Source organism: Vidua chalybeata, chromosome 3, assembly GCF_026979565.1.
Source record: "Vidua chalybeata isolate OUT-0048 chromosome 3, bVidCha1 merged haplotype, whole genome shotgun sequence".
NCBI lineage: Eukaryota > Metazoa > Chordata > Aves > Passeriformes > Viduidae > Vidua > Vidua chalybeata.
This window is the reverse complement of record NC_071532.1, coordinates 20,674,432-20,699,813: the sequence shown is the minus strand read 5'-3', so window position 1 is coordinate 20,699,813 and position 25,382 is coordinate 20,674,432. Positions and strand designations below refer to the sequence as shown.

Here is a 25,382-nt window from a genome sequence, read left to right as displayed (position 1 = left end):
CTTCTGACTCATATTTGCAGACTGGTCGTGGCATTGGCATTTTAATTCATATTAAATCAGGACAAGACTAAACATATAAGCCAATGAGAGTCAGACACACTAAAACAATTAGAATAAACAGGGGAAACTTTGGCATGGCAATTGAAAACAGCAGAAGCATAGAACAAAATGTAAGATGGAAAAACAGTCTTTGGATAGTCACAACAACAACAGTCTTTCAGTTTAACTCAAGAGAATGATACCAGTCCAAATAGTGGAAAACTGCATTTTTTAGAATTTTTAGGATTTCAAGTCTTAGTTTTCTGTGGACCTCTTTCCTCTTACCATGTTTCTTCACTCCCTTTAGGGAGTAGAACTCCCTTTAGGGAGTAGAACTAAAAGTTCTTCTAGCCTCCGCTGTAACAACCACTGTTAATAATTACTGCAAGTACTAAACTGATTGACTGTAAGCATTCAGCAAGACAGAGAGACAAAGCAGAGAAAGCACTGAGCTCCGTACAGAGTAGTGTGTTGCTGATCTGCAATGGACAGCAGTGACTGCACATTGGTATGAACATCCCAAACACATCAAATCCTCTTTGCTAACAGAGCAAAACCTCTGCTTGGGCCAAATGACAAAGGTATCTCGTTAGTGAGAGTCTGTGTCTTCCTTTTAAGTCTCTAGTGGCGATTATTGTCTGCTGAAGTGCTGAAGTAAATATTTCATTGGCACACTGGAAATGTCCATGATCCAAAACTATGTCTGTACTTTCTTTTTCAGAAGTGCAGTATTTGGAACAATAATTGCAGACATTTTTTGGTGGGAATGTGAAAAAGGAATTTTCTTTTTTTTTCAAGTGATCAGAGGAAATCTCGCATATTACTTCATTTTCTTCTTTGCTTTGTTTCCAGATCTCACACATGTTCTCGTTTCCACCATTTCTCATGCATGTCATCAACTTTTAATGGTTTTGTCTTGTTTTGATATTTTTTTTGCTATTCTGCTTCTCCTAACAGTGAAACGTTCTAGAATCCTTCAAATCCATTTCATTTGTGTTTTTGTTTTTATCTGTAATGCTTCCCGTGCAGCAGCCACTCCTCATTCTAGTCAATCTGCCATTGCCAGCAGCATGGGAAAGCACAACTGTGAAGGAATACAAGCTTAGTCCAGTTGAGGAAATTAATCTTTGGATCCAGTGAAAGACATCAAGGCATGAGAGAATGTGTCATCTGTGAATTGTTTCATTTATGTAATAGTGAAAAATCTGGGCTTGATTTCAGACCCGGTGCTGTCGCCCCCTTGTCTTCTTCTCTGACCTAGCAAAATTTGGGTGCATTTTAAATGCAGTATATACAGGCTCAGCATTTTGTTATTCTGCTCTGATTTTAGAGAACCTAAATGTTCAGAGAAACTCCTGATTGTCGTCTCTTGTGTGGCAGGAAGAAAGCTGTGTCTTGGGGGCCCAAAAAAAAATGAGATAAAAATCAAGTTGATGAAATCTTCAGTAATGGCATTCAGTAAGAAAATTGTCAACTGTGCATGTACAGCTTTTGAGTATCTCTACTGGCCCAAACACTGGTGATACAGGGCCTGATCCAAGCTCATTTATGTCAAAAGAAGCTTTTCACTGCTGCAAATTCAAATAAAATTGTCGTCCTCCAGCAAAATCTGAGTGATTTTGGGGTGAGACACAGTTTACTATTCTAGCATGTTAAAGGTATTTGATGTTATACCCCAGATTTGGAAAGCTTCCAACAAAGTTCCTCTAACAAAAAAAAGACAAAATATTGAAGAGGGAAAAAGGAGGGAAAATGTCTGCTTGGGTGCTTCTTAACACAAAATAACTAGGGCAAGGCCACCAGGGACTTTGTTTTTAACTCATTACAAGGGCTGCATTTGCAACTAAGGTTGTGAACCCCAAGCAAGAGACAGTGCGCCATTGATCCCAGCTGGCACCTTGTGAAAGAAACTGTTGTTTGTGCCATAGAGGATGCTGTGGGCCCTCTCTGAGAAGGACTGGTAGTGCTAGAACACCTGCTCAGCGCTTGTCTTTGGCTCTTATGCATGAAGACGGGTTTTTTTTCCTCCCCTTCCTAAATGTAAATGTGGAAGTTTTAGAAGTCTCAGGAAATATGAATGTGAAAGTAGTCACACAATGTCTTTTAAGTTAAGCACAACAGAAGTGTTGCTTTCTGGATTCTATTTAATTGAAATGTCCCTGCCCTTTCATTTGGTGCCTTCATTTTGTGTCCTGTGCTACTGTGTACTGTAATTAGGCACTGTTCTTACTTCCAGAGGCAATTCCATTTCAGCAATAACTAATATACCTTGCTTTTTAGACTCATTTGTCTTGTTAAGTTTTAATAGTATGTATTTAATAGTGCTTTTGAGCTAAAAAATACCCAGTGTGGTGCTACAGTCAGGCCTGTACTACATGAATCCCAGTAGCCAAAAACAGCATTATTTGCCCTTCTGTGCATTGGGAAAACATTTTGCAATTTGAGGACAGGAAGAAGGGCAGTTTTCTTTGTAAAAAGATAGGAATAAGTAAAGAGAATTGGAGTAAGGTATTAAAAGAGGCAAAAATAATAGGAATGACCAAAGTTTTTACTGCAGAAAGTGTGAAGAGTCTACCTAAAGGGTTGAAATTGAGATAAAAAGTAGGGAAACTACAGTGCTAACAGTGACAGGTCCCCAGTTGTGCAAAGGCCCTTTGCTTTTCTGCATCTCTTTTTGTCAGCTCTGCCTATCTGCTTGCTTTCTGCAATTTTCTCACATGGCTGCATAGCAAAATTCAGGGAAAAGCTCTGTTCTAGTCCTGCTGTCTTCTCCCAGCAACAGTATTTTGGAAGATACAGCAGCAGAGGGTCCTCTGTTACCTCCTCCTTCCCATGAATGAGTTCCCAGCTGTCTGCTTCTTTTCCTACCAGCTGCAGTGTCTGGTCTGCTTAAGTTTGTAAATTGCTTTGAGATCCTTCAAGATAAAAGGTTCTTCTTAAGTGAGATCATTATCGCCTTGTACATTTCTCCACTCCCTTTTCTCAGTTCAAGCTTCTTTTCTCAACTTGGGGTCCCGCACAGTACTTAGCGTTCCCAACTCACGGCAAAACAAAGCTTACACACAAATTTCAGCTTCCAATCCTTGAGTTGTTTGACGCCTCTTAGAGTACTTCAGAGCTGAAGGTTAAATATATGTATTTTCCTGAGCTGATGCCAAGATGCTTAGCACTTGCCACACTGAGATCGTACTTCTGCATTTGCGTCTGACTTCATGTTATTTTGTGCTTCAAGAGACTGTGGAGTTCTCTTCCTCCCACTTCTGAAGGACTTACTCATTCTAGGAAGCATTCCAGCTACAACGTTGCTCTGAGATCCTACACTGGGTTCTCATAGCCATACTTTGTTCATGTTCTTGTGGTTAAACTGTATGCCTGTCAGGGCAGGGATTTGACTCCTCTGTGGTGTGGTGAACTTAGAAAGGGGAACCCTGACAGGAGTTCAGAGGGCTCTCTGTTTAAAGTTTCATAGGCGGTAACACAGTGTTTGGCCAGGAGAACCTTATTTCTGTTCAGCTGTAACTCTAGTTGTTGTCTCCATCTTCTATAGTTTAACTGGCTAGTAAGAGAGTTTTTCACTGTATGGTATCTCTGTGTTTATTCCCAATGTCATTCACATTCTAGTGAAATTTCCCTCTTTCCAATGAAAGTGAGGTCATCTTAAACCTGTGTTTATGATATTGCAGTCATTTCCATGGCACTAGACTATGATATCATCAGTGGAGGTTTATGCCTTTCCTATGTGTGTTAGCTATTAAAAATTATGGTTTGTGAGATAAAACTAGTGTTTAACAAGCTTTTAGCTTTAGTCCGTGTGAGGCTGGGAAACTATTGCTTAATCCTCTGGAGAGTTCACTTGGGTAATGGAGTAAATGAATCTAGAAATATTTTAATCCTAGCAGGTGATACTTTTTTGGGGTATATTTTCCTAATGAGAGAAGAAAATCAGCTACTCCATCTTGTGTTCTCTCACCTGGCCAAGAACACTTGTCTGAAACCTAGTGGCACTCCTTATAGTTTTGTTATTCAGAGCTACTTAATGGTTTGACTTAAAGATGCACAATTTTCTGCTCTCACTAGGATGTAATTTTTCACATTTGGCGGTCAGTAAGCTATTAGACACTACCCACAAAAGTAAAATAGTGTGATCATCAGTCTTTTCATCTTTTTAATGGGTGCTCTGTTTGCCAGCTATCAGTAGCTGAATCTCTTTATTGAACCTTCCTGAGGGTATACATGCTTTCTCATGGGCTGGTGACAGGAGAGGCCAGTTTCAACACCACAATGGCAAAAGAAAATTCATCCATTTAAAATGTAGAGTCCAGTGTTAGAACAGTTGCTAATGCTGCAAGATGACAGTGGTGGACTCAAAACATAATTTATTTCATCCCTTCAAATGCTTAAGAATTTTTAAGCCAAGGAAGTAGACTTTCCTCAAAAAAAGTGTGAAAAGAAAGGGAAAAGACATTAGATGAATGTTTGTAAGGAATGGACATCATCAGTCTGGGTATTGCAACATGAGACAAAATTAATAGTAATTTTTTGGTAATGTAGTTTCATTTCAGAAACACACTATATCTCTGCACATTTCAGCCTGTCTATTTTCCCACCTAACACAACTGAACTCTCATAAAATATCTTGTTCAACGATCTGGGTATGACCATTTGGAAAAAAATGCCAAAATGGTGTGCCCTAAGTACATACAAACTTGCGTGTGTCCCGTAACACAGAAAGTCTAGGATGTGAAAGGGTTGATCCTGAAATTCTTACCATATGAGTGACTACAGCAGAAAGAAATTCCTTTTCACATTGTTGTTCACTGAAATGGAACCAAGTTAGAATAAAAGGATAGACAAAATTATTGTATGTATTTTTTTGAGACTTAAAATTACTAATGCCCTAACAGACCTGGCTCTTATTTGCTGACTATACAGTCAGGTGATGTTACAGCAACGTCCTGTGCTGCATCTTCCCCATCATTCTGCATTCCTTCTGAGGCTTCATCTGTCTGTGGAAAACCCAGAGTAGATACCTGTGTTGAAAGAAAGTGAAAAGTCAGGAAGTAAAATCGTTGTGATCAGGGAAGAGAATGTTGGGATGAAAGCTTATTTACCAATTGTCCAATATCAGAGTAAGAAGGGATTTGTCTTTGTGCTACAAAAAGATGGCATTTTATCTCAGTAATGCTCTGTAACATATGGCCGTTGCTTCACATTATAACATCCCACTTTACAGAGAGCACAACTATTGCCTTTTGCTCTCTGTAGGGTTGTTAGCAGCTGAGCAGTTCCAAGTAAATAGAATGCAAAGCATCAATACACTGGGCACTAGCAGTGTCAGTACTGTAGGGTATTCCTTGGGCTTCTGCTATATCCCGTGCTACACATTGAATATTATGTTGTGTTATGAAAGTATCTATAATTTCTAGCCCCAATAAATACTTTTTCCATATAACTTCCACAGATTATTAATGATTTGGTTATTGTCCTACTATTATTGGAAACTGGTTTTGACTATTTAAAATAAAATGTCTCTTGCCTTTTCAGTGTGGAGATGTCTAACATGCAAGATTCACAACAGTCAAATGGGAAGTTATCTAAAGGAACTCCTTTGAAAATACTCGTCACAATAGGCAGGGGCTTGGCACTAGATTTTAACAACCAACACCAAGAATATTGTATTTTCTCCCCCTTTGTGAGACACAATGGTATGATTAATATTCCATTCTGTCTTGTTAATGAATTACTTTCTGGCCATACTTTTAAAGGAAATAATCATTTTCCTAGATACATTTCTAGACTTAAGTATCTTCGGGTGAATTTTAGTACTCCTGACAGTAAAGAGCTGCTGGCACAAATCAAAACCTGCAATAAAAGTCATACAGAGTCGATGGTAACAAATTTGTGTAAAAACACTCTGGGCAGACATATATATTCTGTTGCCTCTAGAAGCTGTCTGAGCTGTTCTTTCCATAGGAGCTTACCAGTAAGTTTTTGTTTGCTTGTTTTATATGGCTCCAGTTGTTAGCTCCGATATCAAGCTGCAGTAAGTTATTTGATGCTGACATCCAGGTTCCCCTGAGGATCCTCGTATCTTATACTTCGAGCCTGAAGAAAATACAAAATTATTTTTCACTAGTTGTTGCCAAAGTAGGTGCAGCTTTGTAGAACATGTTGATCTTTGTGACAACTAATTATAAAATAAGAAGGTGGTAATGTTCCCAAATATATCAATGTGCTCTCTTCTGTATTTTATTTTTTTTTTTTTATTTCTGAATTTAGTCCTTTTTTCCTCCTTTTTCTCCTGTGCAACATCAATAGTATGTCATTGTTGAACCATGAAAGTTCCCTGATTTGCTTTCACCTCTTCTTGTTGTCCTCATACATCATGTTCTTACAGTGCACTTCCGTATTGCTATTTCCCTGTCTCTCATCTTTCAAAAATAACTTTTATGTCCAAAGTATCATAACTCCCTTTCGTTAATTTATTCCTTTCATCACTTCCTATGTTTCCTGTGTTCTTTCAGATACCTATTTATACAAAATGCATAAACCTTGATAGTATAAGCAGCAAAAAGAAAAAAGAGCTGAAAATAAAGGATAAGCAGATCGAGTTCAGGACTCATGGGAAGACTGGCATTTTTTATGTTCTCAACAGCAATGAGAATTGAATATTCATTCCTTCTTCTAATTGTCTGATCCTGTTAGTATTATTCATTGGGAATATCCTGTTAGTATTGTTCAATAATTTTTAAAATTAATTTCATTTTTCTTTTTCCCAGAAAGGACCAAGTGAAAAATGATCTGTTGGAAAAAAAGTAGTTGGTGGTTTTGTTGGAACTTGTATTACTCCATATAGAGGCAGCAAAAATGTGCAGGTTTTTCTTCAGTTTTTATTCCCCATTGCTCATTAAATTCTGTGCTTAAATGGAGACACAAGAATTGTCTATTGGTAGGCATTAGAAGCCAGGGTTATACAGAATTACACTTTTCCTTCTGATATTTAGGGATCTACCTCTCCCAAGAGAGCTTAAATTGTGAAAAAGGTAAAGGGACTTACCTAGAGGAGATTCCTACCTGTCACAGCAGAGTTAATCTTGGCCAGTGAATGCCATGCACACTCCCCCCACACCCTGCACATTCTCATCTTTGCCCTGCAAGCCTTAATGTTACTGTAATCCCTGATATTAGTTGGTGCCTTTATAATTAGATGGAATTAGATGGAACACTTTTATCAGTGAATCAACAGTAAGATAGTTTCAAAGTAAAAACTTGACCAAAAATTTATCCTGAAGTGGCTGGCAGTTAAACTTGATGATGGTTGTAGGTCCCTTCCAACTGAACTATTCTATTCTATTCTATTCTATTCTATTCTATTCTCATATAATAAATATATATGTACTTTAATATATTTATTGCTTTCATTATTTATGATACATTGAATAAATGTATGTAAACAATGTCTTATTTTGGTTATACTTTTCATTCATTACTCACATGGATTCAGCAGGAAGCACTGCTCATACAAACTTGATAAAAAATATCACATTTATCAAAATGACTGTCCTGGCTATAAGGTTTTAGAACAACATCTTATTGAAAAAAATTATAAGTACTTGGACCCCACTGTACTTAGTCTTGATGACTCTGTACTCTGAAAACACATCTATGATGTTGCTCATAATATTATAGTTTATAAAACACAATATGCTTGTGTGCAAAATGCCAATACTTAATGGTGTGTAGGGGTTATTTTTATTTTTTTACCTGAAAAAGACTGACAGCAAGATTTTGTATGGTAGGTGCCCAGTTTTCTGTATGTATAGTAAAGTGTAAGTATCATACGTTATCAGTATCAGATATCAGTAAAGTATCAGAATAAAAAAATAGTACAGATTACTTTGTGGATTTACCAGTATATAGAAAATCATGATGACAAGAACAAGGACCATGTGGCTCGTCCAACCGACCATATTATTTCCGCTTTGTTCACTGTTGTCTGATAAATTCTTTTTCTAAGAGGTATAGAAAAAAGGTTAATGTTCACATGTCTTGTTTATCTTAATCTGTACTTGGGCATGTAAAAATCACTCTTTGCTTGGGTTGCAAAGGTTGTTTTGTTTTGTATTGGGTTTTTTTTTTCTGCTTCAGCACTGGTATTTCATCATGATACAATGTTCTGTTCAGCACAGGAACTGTAGGCAGCCTGCTTCAGTTTTGGGTGAGCACAGCCTGTTTCAGAGACAGTCTATTCTAACATTACTGTCAGATTGTATTGAAAATAATTATGTAACTGCCATTCCAAAAATAATGTAATCGAGAGACATCAATGAAGAACAACGTGGGAGGCAAAAAAAGCTAGAGAGTAGCAATTCTGAAAATTTCCACAATCTTATACGAAACAGATGTTTGGTAAGAATGATGGAATGTTTGCTGAGACTTAAATATCTGAAGATAGATTTGAGTTTTAAATCTCTTTAGAGCTTCAGCTTCAGAATTAAACACTTCACAGATTATGAACTCACCAATGTTGTGCCACCTTTTCCCCAGATTTAAATGCTAGTGATATGAGAAATTGTTACAGGTTTGTTGTTCCATGAGAAAGCTTTTTGGTAATTAGTAAAAAAAAAAAAAAATGTGTTGAAGTTTTCATATTTGTAACTTAATTTAGGAATTTGATGTCTTAGTAATACCATAATTTCATTGAAATGCAGTACAGTGTACTGCCATAAATGCTTCGGGGCATTCATCTGAATGCCTTTCTATTTGCTTCATCTTTTAATATGTAGGAGGGTAAAATCTGATTCTGCACAAAGGGTCAACAAAATTATTCATTGAAGTTCTTGAGGAGCTGTGGACAGCTGTTCTCATTCTATGTGTTACAAGTTTTGGTCTTTTTCAATTGAAGTTGTGATTGTACATATAAGAAGCTATAACGCTGGTGGCCCTCCTATGTATAGTCACAGCCATTCATTTATTTTTCTCCCTTGCTTGAGATTTTCTACAGTTGTGCCACTTCAGCTGTTTACCCACTTAGTAATAAGATCTACAAACCAGTTTGTCTATTTATAGATATCTATATATCTATTAATGTGCTTATATAAACAGTTTGTATAGTTATCTGTTGTTTATATATATTTCTGTTTCATAAAATACATATTCTCCCTGATGGCAAAACTCATTGAAAAGATTCCTGCAGCTTTGCACCAATTTATCATTCACTTGTTTGTGTTGTGGTGATAAATGTTTTTTGATGTAAAATCAAACAGATTTTTAAAAATCCCTCTGAAAGAATGATGGTGTAAAGCTTTTGCATATCATTGTGCTGTAGAGGGACTCCTCTAAGTGTCAGTTATTGTGCCGGATACCAGCTTGGGTAGTGCTTCTATAATGTTCATCACTGTGGGCTACAGAGAGAACTGAGACCATCAAACATCCAAGCAATAGGCAAGTGTTTGAATTGTCTGAAAAGTTTTGTTTTGTTTTTTTTTTTTAAAGAAAATCTTATCATGTTCAGGAACATAGAAGGAAAAAAAATAGACATTTGCTATGATTTTTAGGGTTTTGTCAGTCACTAAAGGTCTGAAGGAAGTCTACAACCAGATTGCCCCATGCTTAAACCAAGGTATAGTTAACTAAATTCCTGAGGTAATCTCTTCAGAAATCTTGGAAGTTTTCTACCTCCCAATAAGATATTTTAATGGATGACTTAAAGGGGTGAAAGCATAAATGAGTCAAGAATATCGGATTTTGAAAAGAGTGTGGTCTTTTTGTCTCCGTGTTATGGATATTTTCCCACAGCACATGTTCAGATCTTCAAAATGAAACTAGACAAAACAGACCAAGGCTAAACCAAAATGTTAAGCCAGATCCAAAGGAGGTCTGAGATTTTTTCACCACAATGTTGTATTATGTTAGAGGGAAGAACTGTTCTGTCCTTTGTATTTGTTCAGTTGTGAGACTCATGAAAGGCCAGTAAATTATATGTACTAGACAGTGGCTAAGTTACACCTACTCTAATCTCACTGGGATTTTCCCCATTCTAGGGAATTCCCAGGAGTGGAGAAAGCAAGTTTTGTTCAGTGATTCAAAGAAAACAGAAGCAAAGCTAAATTCTAGAGCTTTACATTCTAGTGCTTTTTATTAAGTCAGTTTTAAATTCACTTTTCTACTGCTCTTTTCCTACCCGTGTTCATCTTCACCTTTCTTCAGGAATTAAAGAAACCTGAATGTTTATTTTGATACTGTTTAAATGACAGTCATTTTAAGCATTTTTGATGATATTTAATCTGATGTAGAAATTCTCTTCCCCTCTGAGTTGCCTGATGAAAATATTGTTGGGGCTTTTTTAGAGAAAAATATTAATGTGCTTTGCTCTTTTCCTTTCTCATACATGCCGTTCTCTGAAACGTACTGATAGTCTCTGCTTTTCCATATATCTAATGAGCTAAGTATATTGTACTACTTAAGCAAACATTAGCAACAGAGCATTAAGTGTTTTCAATACAAAGTACTATCAAGTGCAAGTTCCAGCTTTGGCTCAGGGCAGTCTGGCTGTACTGCTGCCAGCAGAGGCTCTCCTGCTCCTCCCTTCATAGGCCCACCTTAGCTGCTGGATAATGAATTGGACGAATGCACTGATCCAAATGAAAATGACCCTTTGAACAAAAATGTTTTGAATTAGGAAGCTCTGTAAGCAGTAAAAGCAGTGCTAGAGGAGTAGTGGGGAAATGCTGTGAGAAGAGGGTATGGCTTCACATCAGTTTAAGTTGACAATAAAAATACATCTTTTTAGTTTTCGTGTGTTGAAAACAATGAACAAACAGTGGTTAGGTGTGAAGAATCAGAAGCAAACCATGATTAATTTCAGGATTAATTTATGCAAATTCTACTTCATATGCATCTCTCCCTTTCCCCTTCATACTTTCTATCTCTGTATGTGATCTAGTCACTGCTTAGAGGGGAACTTTTTGAGAAAACCCAGAATATCGGGAAAGGTGCGCTAATGACTCAGTACACTGTGCTTTCACCTCTGATTCAGTGCTTCAACACTGTAGTAAAGGGCTCTATTCTGGTTTTAATGCCATCCCTCCAAAGGGATGTTTATCCTTAAATACAAAGGCTAATCAGCTCTAGCCTCTAAGGGAGCTCGCAGCATACACTGGAAGAGAGGCTTGCAGTTAGTGCAGTGGTAGAATACTTATGTGTGTGCCTTTATTCGTCCCAAACCTCTGAAATGCAAGTGTATGCAAGAGTCTTCATTTGTCACAAATGTGGGCAGCATTCCTGTGTGCTTTACATTTAAATATTGTTTTATAAAAACTCAATTGAAATTATGAGTGATTATATTCCTTGTAATGTCCAAAGTAATTCAAGATGTTTCAGTCTGAACTTTCCTCTATAAATATGATTCAGTTGTACCGTGCACAATTTGCAAAACATACAGTGATTTTATTTTACTTAGAATGTATTGGGAGCTTTCAAGTTCAGTTTCTGATTTTTCATAAGACATAGGAACTTAGTATCCTTTGCACCATTTATCCTCTCAAAGGTGAGCAGAATTTGTCATGTAAGCAAGGAGGAGTCTGTTGAATAGTAACTTATATTGGGTTTTTCAGGTCAGTGTTTTCAAATTACGTCAGAAGTTGTAAACGGCTTTGCAAAACATTTTATGTAACAATTCTGAATGCCAATGTGACATTTTTTCTAATTAACTTATTTAGCCTAGTTTTGGAGTTACATTAGCTGTTTCATCACTTTTAGGCTATTTTAGGTATTCTTTGTGACACCATGAATAAGCCAAGAATTTATAGGGTTTCTTAATCATACAGATTAGTCATCACTGCCTGCTCATAAAAGAAGCCTGAAATGCTCATTAAAATTGTCTGATGTGAATCAAAAGTTAGTATAGTTGCAGAATTAAATGATGAGAGAGTACCATTGTATTGGCAAAGAAGCCTGTTACAGGACTGCTGGTTTGAGTGAAAGTTAAAACTACCTATATAGATAAGTACTCAGAATTTGTTTCATATGGAAAAGAAGAATGGGCTTCTGGAGTGGAGAATTGGTCTGGAATGATTGGCAATCATGTCTAAAATGAAATATGGTGAAGGTTTGTTTGTAGAGAGCTACAGAAAGTTGCTGCACGTTTTTGCTTGGTCTGTTTTAGCTTATTTTAAAAATTGACCAGTTATAAATCACACTTGCACTTGATCCTTTGCCCTTTGCCTTGTACCTTTCCATCAAAGCAATAAAAAAGGTCATTTCCCTGTTTTCCACAAGCTGTTTGAACCCCACAGGCAGTTGTCATGCCATGCTACTTGAAACACTGAGACCGAAATTCTCATCTCATCAAGCCTGTTTTTTCACCAGTGAAATTATGATGCTTCCACTGGAGTTGCATGTTGATGCCAACATAAAAGAGAGAAGAATCAAGTCATAGTTTGGCCACTGTTAAAACAACAATATTTTTTATGGTTGAACATACTTGAATATGAACTCTGAGCAGTCCTATTAGGAGATGTGTGCTGGAATCACAAAAATTTTGATTAAAAATATATTGATTTTATGGAAGCAAATTCTATTTAGAATAAGCTATAATCTCTAAAAAAAAAAAAAACCAAAAAACTGCCTGAGGAAGAAAAATGAATTGAGAATTGATGCCATTTTCATACTGCAGAATTTAAATGAGAAGACAGTGTGAGCTGGTAGATTAAGCTGATCTCTCTTTTTGGTTTTGCCCCTGGCTTCTTAACTGACCCAAGACATGAAAAGGCAAAATACCTTGACTAAGTTCCATACCCACAAAACAGGAATAATGTTGTTCTGCTTTTTAAGGTGTAGTGAGATGTGTGGATGAAAGGAACTACACAAGAACTGCTATTTGTTCTTATTACCAAGGCTGGATGAAACATCCTTTCTTACTGAATGGCACCTAATTTTAGATGTGTTTGTGCAGTACCCTGGCAGTAGCTGAAGAGGAGCTTCCTCAGCTGAGTCTTCTGGCCTTCCTTCTCTGGTCCACAACCATCTCTACTTTGGCTTCCAGTGGTGAAAATGGTGATAAATTGCAGATATTACAATTAGGGAATATTGTTTATGTATTACTGTTTATTGATACTCTTTATTGTTGCACCTTTTTCCTTGAGAATGTACAGTTACTCATTGTTGGAAACAATTTCCTCGATGCTGCTGTGGGCAAACAGTTTTAGCTTTGCTGTATTAGGAGCCTAGCAATCCTTTCCACATATATATATATATATATATATATATATATATATATATATATAATATATATATATATGGAAATAAGTTTATTTTTTAAAAGCTTTTGTGTTTTTAATGAAAATGGTTTAAACATTTCGCAACAAAATGTTCCTGGCTCTGACTCTGAATCTCTGGAAATGAGTGCTATGAGCTGTATGTGTGACTCTTCGGGGGTTTATCTGTGGCCACCCACACAAAGGAAACCTGGTGACTGTGTATGCCATCCTAAAATCTGGCATGCAGTGCTAGTGAGTGTTTCTGTTAGTGAGGCTGCATCCCTACCTGCATCTCTCTGGAAACTATAACTACTGATGAAGCACAGACCTGTAACAACTCCTTCAAAGCCAAAACGTTAATTTCTGGGAGTTTGGGACTTGTTTGAGTTTGCTAGTTTCATTTTAGGTTTTCTTGACTTTCTAATGATCCTAAACCTTTGGACTGACGAAATTGAAAATTGGAGGGAGAAAAAAATGTTTGCTTTTTCCTGAGAATAGGCTGTGCTCTGTCATTAGTTCTGTAAGATTCTGCAAACACCCGTATACCCCAGAAGGTGCAGCATAAGCTAAAAAAGTAATATACACATATTCTTCATATCCTTTCAAAAAACAATCTGTAGTGATTGCCTAGTGCAGAAGCATAGAATCCTAGAACATTCAGAGTTGAAAGGAACTTTGAAGATCATCCAGTCATAACCTCTTCTGCCATAAGCAGGGACACTTTACATTAGACCTAGGCCTTATCCAACCTGGCCTTGAACGCTGCCAGGGCTGGGGCATCGACAGCCTCCCTGGGCAACTTGTCTCACCACCCCCACAGTGAATAATTTCTTGTAATATCTAACCTTTTATTCTGAATTGGAAGGCTGGCAATTTTCAAAGAGTCACAGAATACTTGAATTTAGAAGGGACCACAGTGGATCTTCTGTTCCAAGCTCCCTGCTCAAGCAGAGTCATCCTAGAGCACATGGCACATTGCATCCAAGCAGTTCTTGAATATCTCCAGTAAGGGAGACTTTCTGGGCTCAGTCACCCACACAGTAAAGAAGTTCTTCCTCGTGTTCAGGTGACAACTTTCTGGGCATCAGTTTCTGTCCATTGCCTCCTGTCCTATTGCTCAGCACCACTGAGCAGAGCCCAGCTCCATCCTCCTGGTACTCTCCCTTCAGATACTGGTAGACTTTGATGAGGTTCCCTCTCTGGCATCTTTTCTCAAGGCTGAACAGGCGCAGCTCCCTCAGCCTTTCCTCATACGTGAGATGCTCCAGTCCCTTAATCATCTTTGTTCCCCTCAGCCGGACCCGCTCCAGGGGCTCCACAGCTCTCTTGTCCTGAGGAGCCCAGAATTCAGTTTTTGAATTTTGAAGCTGCTGTAAGATTTATTGGTAAAATGGTATTTTAAATTGACAAACAGAGCTGAAGATAATCTCTTCATCATTAGGTTGGGTTTTTCTGCATTCTTTCAGTCTCCCATTCCCCTTTCTATCCCGCAGACTTCTGGAAACTGTCTGAGGTAACTGTTGTTGACTAAACAGGTTGTTACTACATTATAGAATGCCTTCCCTTTCCATGTGTTGTGAACTTGTTTGTAGAGTAAGAGATTTAAAAATTATATTTTTAGGCCTTGTATCTAGAATGCATGGCTTGAGAAGGCAGAAATGTTGGTTATGTGAGTGTTGAAAATGCATCTTTGGGTTACGTATTTTAACAGAAATTACGAAAGTCAGGTAGTGTTTGCATTCTGAGAAATTCTACCCTACAGTCTTGGTGTCTTTTACACTTTTCAACTTTTGTTTGAGATAGCAAAGCATCTGGCAGGGTTAACAAAACTGCAGTTTTGTTTTGTTTTTTTCCAAAATGGAAATGAAATCAGAATACACTCCTGATGGCTTTCGGCTTGTATTAGTGCATCTGGTTCTGGGCACCCATCCGCAGAAGGATGTAAATGTAATTGGACTGCATTCAAGGAAAAAACAAAATGCTGAGAAGTTGTAAAGCTTGATTTGTAAAAGAAAAACTTAAAAAAGAAATATGTTAAATATGTACAGTGTGCTTGCATGACAGCAGAGGAGAGGCAGGTTTTGGTAACTATTACAATTCTTAGGGGTGTGAATATCAACAGCGTGAAAAATTACTTAAGGATAGTTTAAGAAGGTATAATTACATGTAATGGAATTAAATGAACTATATGTGAACTTGAGCCTAATGTTACAGTAAAAAATCCCTATGAACAGGGAGACCTATAGATTCATGGTTTATCTGTATTGAGTTAGCACGGGGGAATCCCAGTCGGGGATCAGGTACAACTTCTTCAGGTACTACGTGAAACATGAACAAAAGAAATGCAGCCCTTCTCTTGAGGGGACAAGAAACTTGACTGGGTGGCATATAAGAAATAAACTTAAACTAGTGGGATGTGGAGTAGAACCCTAAAAGGTCTTTCGAATAGTTTTCAGTCTTATTGGCTGGCTGTTGAGCCATTTAGGATTATAACGATGTAACTCTTATTTTGAAGATGCTTGTTATCTTAAGTCACTAATGTATGTAAATATTGCTTTAAATTGCAATAGCCTTACTACACGATTGCCAAAAGCTGGAGAAACTATCATTGGACATAAGTTTTTTGTTGGTTTTGGTGGGAAAGGAGCCAACCAATGTGTCCAGTCTGCTCGACTTGGGGCCAAGACCTCGCTGATCTGCAAGGTAAGCGTTGACTTGCTCTTCAATTACAGCTGAACTGAATGTTCATGCAAATTCCAGTAAACCTTTCGGTCACTTACCAAAAAGCTTCTGGTATGTTTTTAGCTTTTTAAACTCTCTCTCTAATTCTCTTTTCTTTTTCTTATTTCAGCTATAAATTTAAGCATGGAGGAGGCTGTTTAAGAACACTGCCAGAACCAAAGACTAGTTGGCTACAGATCTGACAGAAATTGCATATAGAGAAGGATTGCAAAACTTAGGTTGATATGCCATGGAAAAGAGAATTGGGAAGAGTTAGACGTGTTCAAAATTTAAGAAATCTTGATTAGGCCTTCCTCTTTATGTTCCCCACTGTTACAGCGATCAGCATTTCATTGATGGCATTCAGGTGCTAGAAGCTACGGTTGCTCTGAAATTTACTTTGTAGATGATTAAAAATCTGATACTCACAAGCCAGTGACAAATTTGAGAAGGAATGTAAAAGTGCTTTGAGGGTTGAATCATTATGTCATTACTTGAGGTTAAGAAAGTGATCATTTCCAAATTCTAGCACCTTTGTGTGCTGTGGGATATTTTTGCCTACTTTTCTGAAGCATCTGATGTACTGCAGCTCTAAAGACTTGCTCAAGGACCATTGGACTGATTCAGCTTGGCAGATGCTATATTCTTACAATGCTTTTCTTTGATTTTTGTCATTAAACATTATAAGTTTTGAGTGATCATTACTACGGTTAAGATCAAATTTTTTCTCTCTGTAGTCTTTATTGTCTATCCTGTGCTAACTGTAGATGAAACTTCAAATTGACTGGACATACTTTGTTTTTTGCCATAGCTGGGGAGGATGCTAAATTTGTTGGATCATTGTCTGTCAAGGATTTTTTGAGAAGTACTGCAAACATCTCAAGGAAGCCTTCCTCACTGTTCTTTCAATTCAATATTTAGACTAAATAATGCTGGCTATAAATTTAAATTACACCTGAAAGCATTTCTGTGAGTTATTATCACTAGTTGTTCTACAGTGTGGGGTTGGGTTTTTTTGGCAATGTTTGCACTTCTGTCATATTATGTATATTTCATCATCTTTGCATTCAAGAACGATCAGATTCAAATACAAGATCAACTGGCAGTGAATTCCCTTATAACATTTCCTGCTAAATGTTAAAGGGTTTTTTTCCATTGCAAGTGTGAATTTTGCTTAATTTTTTTTAATGGTCTAGCCCTTTGCTCGGTGCAATGGAAACATACACATTCATAATAAAATTTAGTAGCTACTATATTTTCTAAGTACTTTTCAATAACATATTTCTGTTATTTCAGTAAAACCCAGTCTTCTTTCTTTCTGTCTTTCCATCTTTCTGTCTCTCTGTCCGTCTGTCTCTTTCTCCTGTTTTCTCTTTCTTTCTCTTGTGTATTTGTTGGAGAAAATATTAGCATTTTCTATTTTTTTAATTTTGAAAGTTGTTATTTTTAAAAATTGCACTTTATAGCCTCACAAAATACTATCTCATCTCATAGAAGTCTCATATACAGTCTTATATCTGCATAGGTTAATGAGATATAAAATTTCTTGCTTAATAAACTATGAAGAATCTGGCAATAACGAGCCTCTGCAATTACATTATTTTTACTGCAACAACTAATCAGAAGTTGGTTCTTTAAGCTGGATTGCCTCTACATACATACTCTGTGCTCAGTTACATGCTTCTGTTTTGGTCATATTTCCCAACATTTTTTTATCTAGTGTGGATGCAAAAATTACTTCTACAATCTGAAGTTCAGAAAATGGAATCAGTATTAATATTAAAGGGACATTCTGTTGGAGTGTGGCATCCTCTTAGTACGAGTGTAATTTAGACAGAGGATGTCCTCAAGAAGACTGGAGATTGACATCTCAGATCAAGTGACAAGGAATTCTTCATATCTCAGAGCTTTAAAACACAAGAGTCAGTGTTTGGTAAGGGTTTGAGAGAGAGAGAATTATAATGACTTACTGTTATGATTAGAGATACCACAGAGTGCTGTGGAATTTAATGTAAAAATTGTAAAAAATGTTAAAAATTTGAGTTTTGGTAGTGGAAATGCAAACAATGTTCTGTTTCCTGCCTGGATGTCTCTGCAAGTGGCCACTGTTACTCTGAGTTATCAATGTGTGTCACAGTAGCAGTCAATTTGCTCAGTCCTGTAAAATGATGTACTAATTGAATAGTTACAGAGAAATGTAAAGGATTCCTTTCAGGGTACTAAAGGATCTAAGCAAATAAATTAATTGCTCAGGTTCATAAAAGAACACTGTTGCAGTACTGAAAAAAAAACCAGTGTTCTAGAGAGCTTTCAAACTCCCCTAACTATTTTCTTTCTTTTTGTCGTGACCAATCCCAAAAAAATCTGTTCGGCATCCTAGAATAAGATGGTGGAGGGATGTTGGTCTGAAAGACATTGTATGTGCTGAAAAAGGTTCTGCTTCTGAAAAACAGTTTGGAATGATCTTCACTGGACATTGCTGATGTTGCATGTACTAAATTCTGTTTAAGCCGTGGCTGCATTTGTTTCCTACCTAGAAACAGGAAGTGTTGTATTACCATGTTGTGTAGTCTTTTTAAATGATCCATAAGCCAAATTTAAGTTAAAGTGCTATAGGCTAAATTCTCACTTCATTGCATGAATATAGCTGTATCTCAGATGCAGGACAGAGTATGATTGGTATCTTCAGTTGTTTTTTCCTTTTGTATTACTGTCTTATGCTTTAGTACCTGTATAATTCCCTAATGATAAAAAAGAGTAAACACTTGAAATGAAAAACAACATATAAAATAAATAAAAAAATTATCAAGAGGTACATGCTTTTTGTTGTTCAGGTACAGATGAGTTTGATTCTTAAGCTGCTAGAATTCTAGTTGCTATGATGCCAGCCAGCTCCCTAGCTCCATGTGGAAAACATGATCATAAACAGGGAAAACCCAGACTGAAAAATACTGATGTATTTCCACTTATTCTGATATGTAAACTGCGTGACAATAATGCTTGTACAAATGGCTTTTGTTGTTAAGAAATGAAGAAAGAAGAAATGCTGTTTCAGCTCTTAACAGTGTTCTGTGGTCTGCAGACTGAGACATCTATTTTTCTGTTTTTCCAATAGTCCATCTATCAAAGTCTGTGCAAAAGCAGAAAATATTTAAAACAATGTTATATAATTTGACATGGTCAGTAAATATGCCTTTAATCTAAACTGAGTCTAATGCCCAATACTCTTGTCTTCCTTGGGGGTAAAGCCTGAATGGAAAAATAAAGTCCTTCAAATGCACTAGGATTAACTGGGTTGGATACTGATGAACTAACATGGAAAAAAGTCTCCAGAGGAAAGTGACCTCCATGGATACCCCTTGGAGGGGTTCCCTCCAGCACTGAGATGTCCTGCTGCAAGTGAAAGTACCATGGCTGATCTCAGCTGCTTTGACAGTTGCAAAGTAAGGAATGCCTGTCTGTCAGTCATGCAGGATGCAGAGCTGAAGGAAGGAAGTTTCAGCTGAGCTTTTGGAAGATGGTTATGAAATATTTTGTTGCTGAATTAACTGAGCAGATTGTGAGTTTTGTTGTAGAAGAATCATAGTAGCAAGGGAGGGAGAAGGTGATACCATCAGACTGAAGGTATTCCAGAGCACAGTTGTTAGGGTGCAGAGGTGAGCACAGCTCAGGTTTAAATTGCAGATGGCTGCAGTCATCCAGCCTAAAGCAGTCAGAAGAGGCAGCTCCTGACAACCTGCCCTGTCTGGCAAACTGGGAGTAGTCAGAAGTACAAATATACTCAAACATGAAAACAATGACTAACACATTGACCCAAGAAAATGTTGGGTTGTTTGGGATTTTTTTCCATGTACTAGACCAATGTTCCATCTGGTTAGACTATTCTGACCTTAATTGCTGTCCTCCTTGCTGAAAGACCAGGACTATCCTTAATAATGCTTCAGAAAAAAACCTTCTAGATGCTGTAGGAAATGAAAGTTTCAAATCATGGTTATGCAATCAAATATGTGAGGAGAAGGATTATCCAATTTAAATTTTAGAATTCTGAATCAAAGTGTTTGATTCTTGTGATCACTAGCTGGTACTCAGGCCTTCTCCAAGCTTTCTAAAGACTGAACTCATAAATAGACAAATTTCTAACAGCAGTCAGTAGAGGCAGCTGCTTTATGCCTCTAGTAACTAAAGTACACCATTAGCTGTGTAGTGCTGTTTTATGAGAAGATGGATAATTGGTTAGGACTCCTCTGACCCATAACCAGGATCTCAATTTGGCTTCTAATTTGAAAACTGTTTTTTTTTTTTTTCCTCTTGCAAAAATACTTTCTGTAGCATTAGTTAGTTTTTGACAGTGCTCGGATACACAACTCACTCTTGGAATTGGGAACATGTGCTATGCATGCTGAAGACAGGCTAAGAGTGGTGACTCAAAAGCTTTGTTGGCTTTATAAATATATTTTAAACGCTCGTATGATATTAAGCAAATTAAACTATTTTTTTCCTCCATGTACCTCATCTCCTTTGTTCAGCTTGTGTAATGTAACAAAAAGAAATGTATATTAGTTTGAATAAACAGCAAGCAGAATTGTTTTCAGCTAAAAAGATTAATGGAACTGAAATTACAAGCTTTTTAAGTTGCTATTAAAAAAACAATAGACCATAGCTTGACTCCCTAACTCAACTTGATCTGCTGTTGCTGGATAATGCAAACAAAAAATATTGAATTTCTAAACAGTACATTTAGTAGGGAAAATTGCAGAAATTAGTAATGCTGTGTTTATCATCACTTTCTGTCCCATAGACACAGTTTGGTATTTTTCCACCAAGGAAACTTGAAGTAAAGAATTCAAAATACAAACTGCAATTAAGAAGGATACCAGAATTAATGTCAATGCTTTCAATTCAAAGGTGAAAAATTCAGTATATGTCCAGATTTAAAAGTCCCCAGAAGTTTCAGTGTCAGAGGAGCACAGGGATTGTACAAGGATGAAACTTGAATATTGCAACATGGGTGTTTGTAATAGAGCAGGAGAAAACTGCAGAACACTGTTCTTATTGTTTGCTAATACTATTAGTACATTTTTACCATTATTTCTTAATTTATTATTTGTTGATTAATAAGGCAAAGGGCTTCTAAAGACTAAAAGTGTTGTATTTAAATTGTAGTAGAGCATTTTGTTGTCTAAAGATGGTCTGTTTATCCTCTCACCTTTCTGTAAAGAAAACCCATTATTTTATCTTTTGTATAGGTTGGGAGTGATTCCTTTGGCAATGATTATGTTGATAATTTGAAGAAGAATGGTATTTCTACAGGTAAAATTTTACTTTAAATGTTTTGTATTATTTTTGAACTTCAAAAACTGGTGGCGGAGGATTTATTATTGTTTTACCTTATTAGATATGTTTTACCATTCAGAACTATGAATAACTGTTTTGGTGTAGCTAGCAGGAATGAAGGAATATGAGAGAGAATATGGGGACTCCTGAAATCAGCTGTACCACTAAAAATAAAATGTAGTGTTATTGCCTCTAAATCTCAGATGATTGCATCATTGCAAGTCACCTGAAGATAATTTGCTGTTATGCAATTGTTTAGTCTGGCATTAATTATAATAATGCCTAGTGAGAAATTGAAAAATTCATTCTGATTACTCATTCTCAACTTCACATTGTCAGAGGAGGGATGGAGTGGAAATTCAATGGTAAATGCAGTACATTTCACCTTTGCTTTGTGAACCAACCCATGCAGTCATTTTAGAGACTGCAGCTGATGTTAGCACACATAAACACAAAAATCAATGTTAAAAGGCTTTCAGAAAAAGGGAAAATTAGGCATCCACAATATTCTATTATCTTTTACCTTTGTAAAACCAATTCCCTCTCTACTGAGCACTGCTTAACTATATGATACCTTTTTTGTCTACACTACCCTTGTCTCCTTTGGGGTGGACAAGGATGGACAGATGTAATCACTCAGTGGCAATTCAATATTCTGTTTATCTCTTCTGTTTAATGTGCAGCCACAGCTTAATCTATTGCCTTATTCAAGTCCTGCCTTAAAGACAAAATTATCAGTATTTTGTGGGCTTTTTTTAATGCTTATCAGTGTAACATCTAAATATTTCACAAATGAATATATAGTTTTATTCATTGTGTATCTTTCAAATTAGGCAAAAAAACCAAGCAAGGAAACAGTGAAAGCATGAAAGAATGAAAACAGTGTCTGTTAGTATACAGTTCTGAATGTCTCCAAAGCACGCCTACCTCGTGTCTTTGATTGTGTAAATGAAGCAATTATAATGCATACCACTTAATGAAAATGCCACAAAGAACCTTAATGTTTTCTGATTTAAATTATTAATCTTGCAATCTTAACATACATTTTAAAATAATCTTTATAGCAACAAAAGAAAAGTGTAGGGAAAATATTCAGAAATTCCATCATATTGTAGTTCATTGATACCTAGGTAGATCAGTTGAAGGGCTGGAATGTTTAGGTCCAAGGTCCCAATTTCTGCTGGTTGAGTTAAAAATATCTCAGAATTGTGTTTGATTGCCACCTCCTCCATTGATCAGCCCTGGAGAAAATAAGATACACTCCTGGTGAGGTTGATCCAGGATCCTAACTTGTATTCCTAGATATGGAGGCAAGGGTGATTCAGTGTGCTCAGAGCTTTTTGCTCAAGATGGTCTTATTTCAGTCATAGGTTTTTTGTCCTGGTTTAATAATTTTCTAGCATATCCTTGTTGTTGTACATAAGGATACTGGGTACTGGATGAAAATCCTTGGGGTAATGCCACTTCTGCCAACTCTCATAACTTGAGTCCTTGTTGTATCTCTTCATGTTGCTCTTCTGTTTCCTAGCATATCAGCACACCCCTCTTCTTTCCAATTCCAGTCTGTTTTGTAATTTTCCCCTTTCCCTGTCTTCTTGTCTTCTACAACCAACCAGTTGCCAGTGCTGCTCAGACCATTTAGATCTTTATTGATCCGTTGTTCCTTTTCCCACATTTGAACCGGGCAACTTGCTGCTCATGCTGCAAGAGCATTGAGAGTACAGAAGACACACATTCTCTGCTTTCAGTTCCAGTGTGCAGAATTCATGGTGAAAAGAAGCTGTAATTGCAAGGGAAGTCCTGCTCTGATCCTGGTAACTGAGCTAGACAAGGGTACCTCCAGGGCGAGTACCTGCAAGACTTCAGCAAAACCAGATGAGCATGATGTAAGGTGTTTTTTCTGCCTTCTTCAAATTGGAGCAGATTGTTAAACTGGCCATAAAGGCACATCTTGAGAAAGAAGCTCGCTTTTGCTCAGCATTAAATCCATGTTCTACAATGTTAGAACACCAGAGCTCATTAAACAAAAGGTCACCAGAATTTGTCTCAAATGGAATAGTAGATTTTTTTTTCAAATACAGTTTGTGGAGAAGAAAAAAGAAACCCTCAACTTTTTGGTCAGTTTTCTGCTACAGTGCTACTGGTTTCTACTACCAATTTCCTATCATTGGTTGGTATTTGACAGATTTGCTGTCAGCTGAAAACAGGTTCTTATAGTAGGAAACATGGAACAATCTTTCTAACAGAAAGTGCTGCCAGCATCATGTTAATTTCTCTGAATAATAGTCCATAGGGGATACATATAACTCCACCACTTCCTTCATAGCATTAGTTAATATTGCTGCTGAAATGCAAATCTACACAGAATGAGATGCTGGGTTGTTTTAGTATTTTTGTTTTTCTTTAGCCTTGACTCTATTGTTTCATTGGATAAAAGAAGTATTTCCAAGCAGGAGTAGAGTGCTTGAGAAGACTGTATAAATAACATGCTTTCTCTAATGCAGAGATGTAGCCAAATTAAAGAATATTGGACTCGTATTTCGTTTTGTGGGTGTAAATTAACACTTTTTGTTGTTGTTAGCTTCTCTGGCATTGTTGCACATGAAAGAGTAATTAGCATTTTTAAATTGCTGGAGGTTATGGGTTCATTTTAGATTTAATTCAATTAAACTGCGTCACATGCTATTGGTTGAAAGTAATGTATTGAACTAGTGCATGCTCTAACTTTTCCCTTTCTTAGCATTTGTAGGTCAAACTACAGATGCTGCTACTGGAACTGCTTCAATAATTGTCAACAGTGAAGGTACATATTTCTGCTCTGAATTGTCCTCTTTGTTCTGCCTTTACAGCCATAAAAGAAACCTTTGCCTTATCACTGTTAATTGTGGAATTTTTTTCCTACATTTTTCTTTTTTTTTTCAAGACTTTATTCACACTTCATTGCACTTCTGTTTATTGCAGGCAATGTAGATTAGGTACCTAAAAGCAGCAGAATCTGATGCTTAAATTAGCAGTGTGATAGCCATATTTCAATCAGCCAGCTGAGCTATCTAGTTTCACATTCCTGAACATGCAGTGTATTAGAAGGTTAAAGCTCTCCTTTTCCACTAGAAATTACCCAGCAGTTTTACTGTAGAATCATTTAGGTTGAAAAAGACCTTTTAAGATTGTGGAGTCCAACCATTAACCCAGCAGTGCCGAAAGTGCCACATCTACATGTCTTTTCAATACCTCTAGGGTTGGTAGCTCAGCCACTACCCTGTGCATCCTATTCCAGTGCTTGACAACCCTTTTAGTGAAGAAATTTTTCCTAATATTCAATCTAAGTCTCCCCTGGTATAACTTGAGGCCATTTCCTCTGGTCCTGTGAGGGAAAGGTTTGCCTACTCAGGACACCAAGTGAGTCATTATGCTCTCAATCAGGAAAAGGACTTGTCCTCAGTATAAGTAGAAATATTTCTGTTGATCTTGTAATTTTACCACAAAACTTGATTTCAAGTTGCATCTGCAGTGATGAGTACACATTAAAATGGCATTTTTTTCCATGTTAGTTTTCCTTAGCCTATGCCTTTGCTGTTATTTTGCAGGGGAAGAAATAAAGATTTGGCTTGTTTTCATGTTCTTTGTCAAGAGTGCTAAACTATCCTCAGAAAACTTTATATCTTTTCCTCAAGCATAATTTAATCAGCCAGCTGATCAACCTAGTTTTATATTGTCCTGAACACACAGTATATATTACAAGGTTAAAGCTCTCCTTTCCTACTATGACTTACCCATCACTTTTACTATAGAATCATTTAGGTTGAAAAAGACCTTTAAGATCGAGTCCAACCATTAACCCAGCACTGCCAAGTCCCCCACTGAACCATCTATCTAAGTGCCACATCTACATGTCTTTTCAAGCTATTTCCTCAAGCTATTGAGAGCCTTAAAACAAGTGTGTCTGGATCAAAATATAGAGCTCAGGACTGATAATGTTTATGCAAACATAACAAAATAAGTGTGATTGGATTAGTTCACTTCTGGAGT

The 25,382-nt window shown here is 36.9% G+C and overlaps 1 protein-coding gene across 2 annotated transcripts in view; it reads left to right on the top strand.

The window, feature by feature from the left end:
- RBKS (ribokinase) overlaps positions 1-25,382 on the top strand; it is a 72,305-nt gene that overhangs the window by 3,784 nt on the left and 43,139 nt on the right. The window contains exons 1-4 of one of the 2 annotated variants that reach the window (XM_053938272.1): positions 15,913-16,001; positions 16,150-17,952; positions 21,266-21,329; positions 24,094-24,156. In XM_053938272.1, the coding sequence (XP_053794247.1) occupies positions 17,860-17,952; positions 21,266-21,329; positions 24,094-24,156 (220 nt within the window). In that variant the 5' untranslated portion in view covers positions 15,913-16,001; positions 16,150-17,859. Of the gene's footprint in view, positions 1-15,868; positions 16,002-16,149; positions 17,953-21,265; positions 21,330-24,093; positions 24,157-25,382 lie in introns of those variants that run through there. The other variant, XM_053938271.1, reaches the window with a different exon arrangement.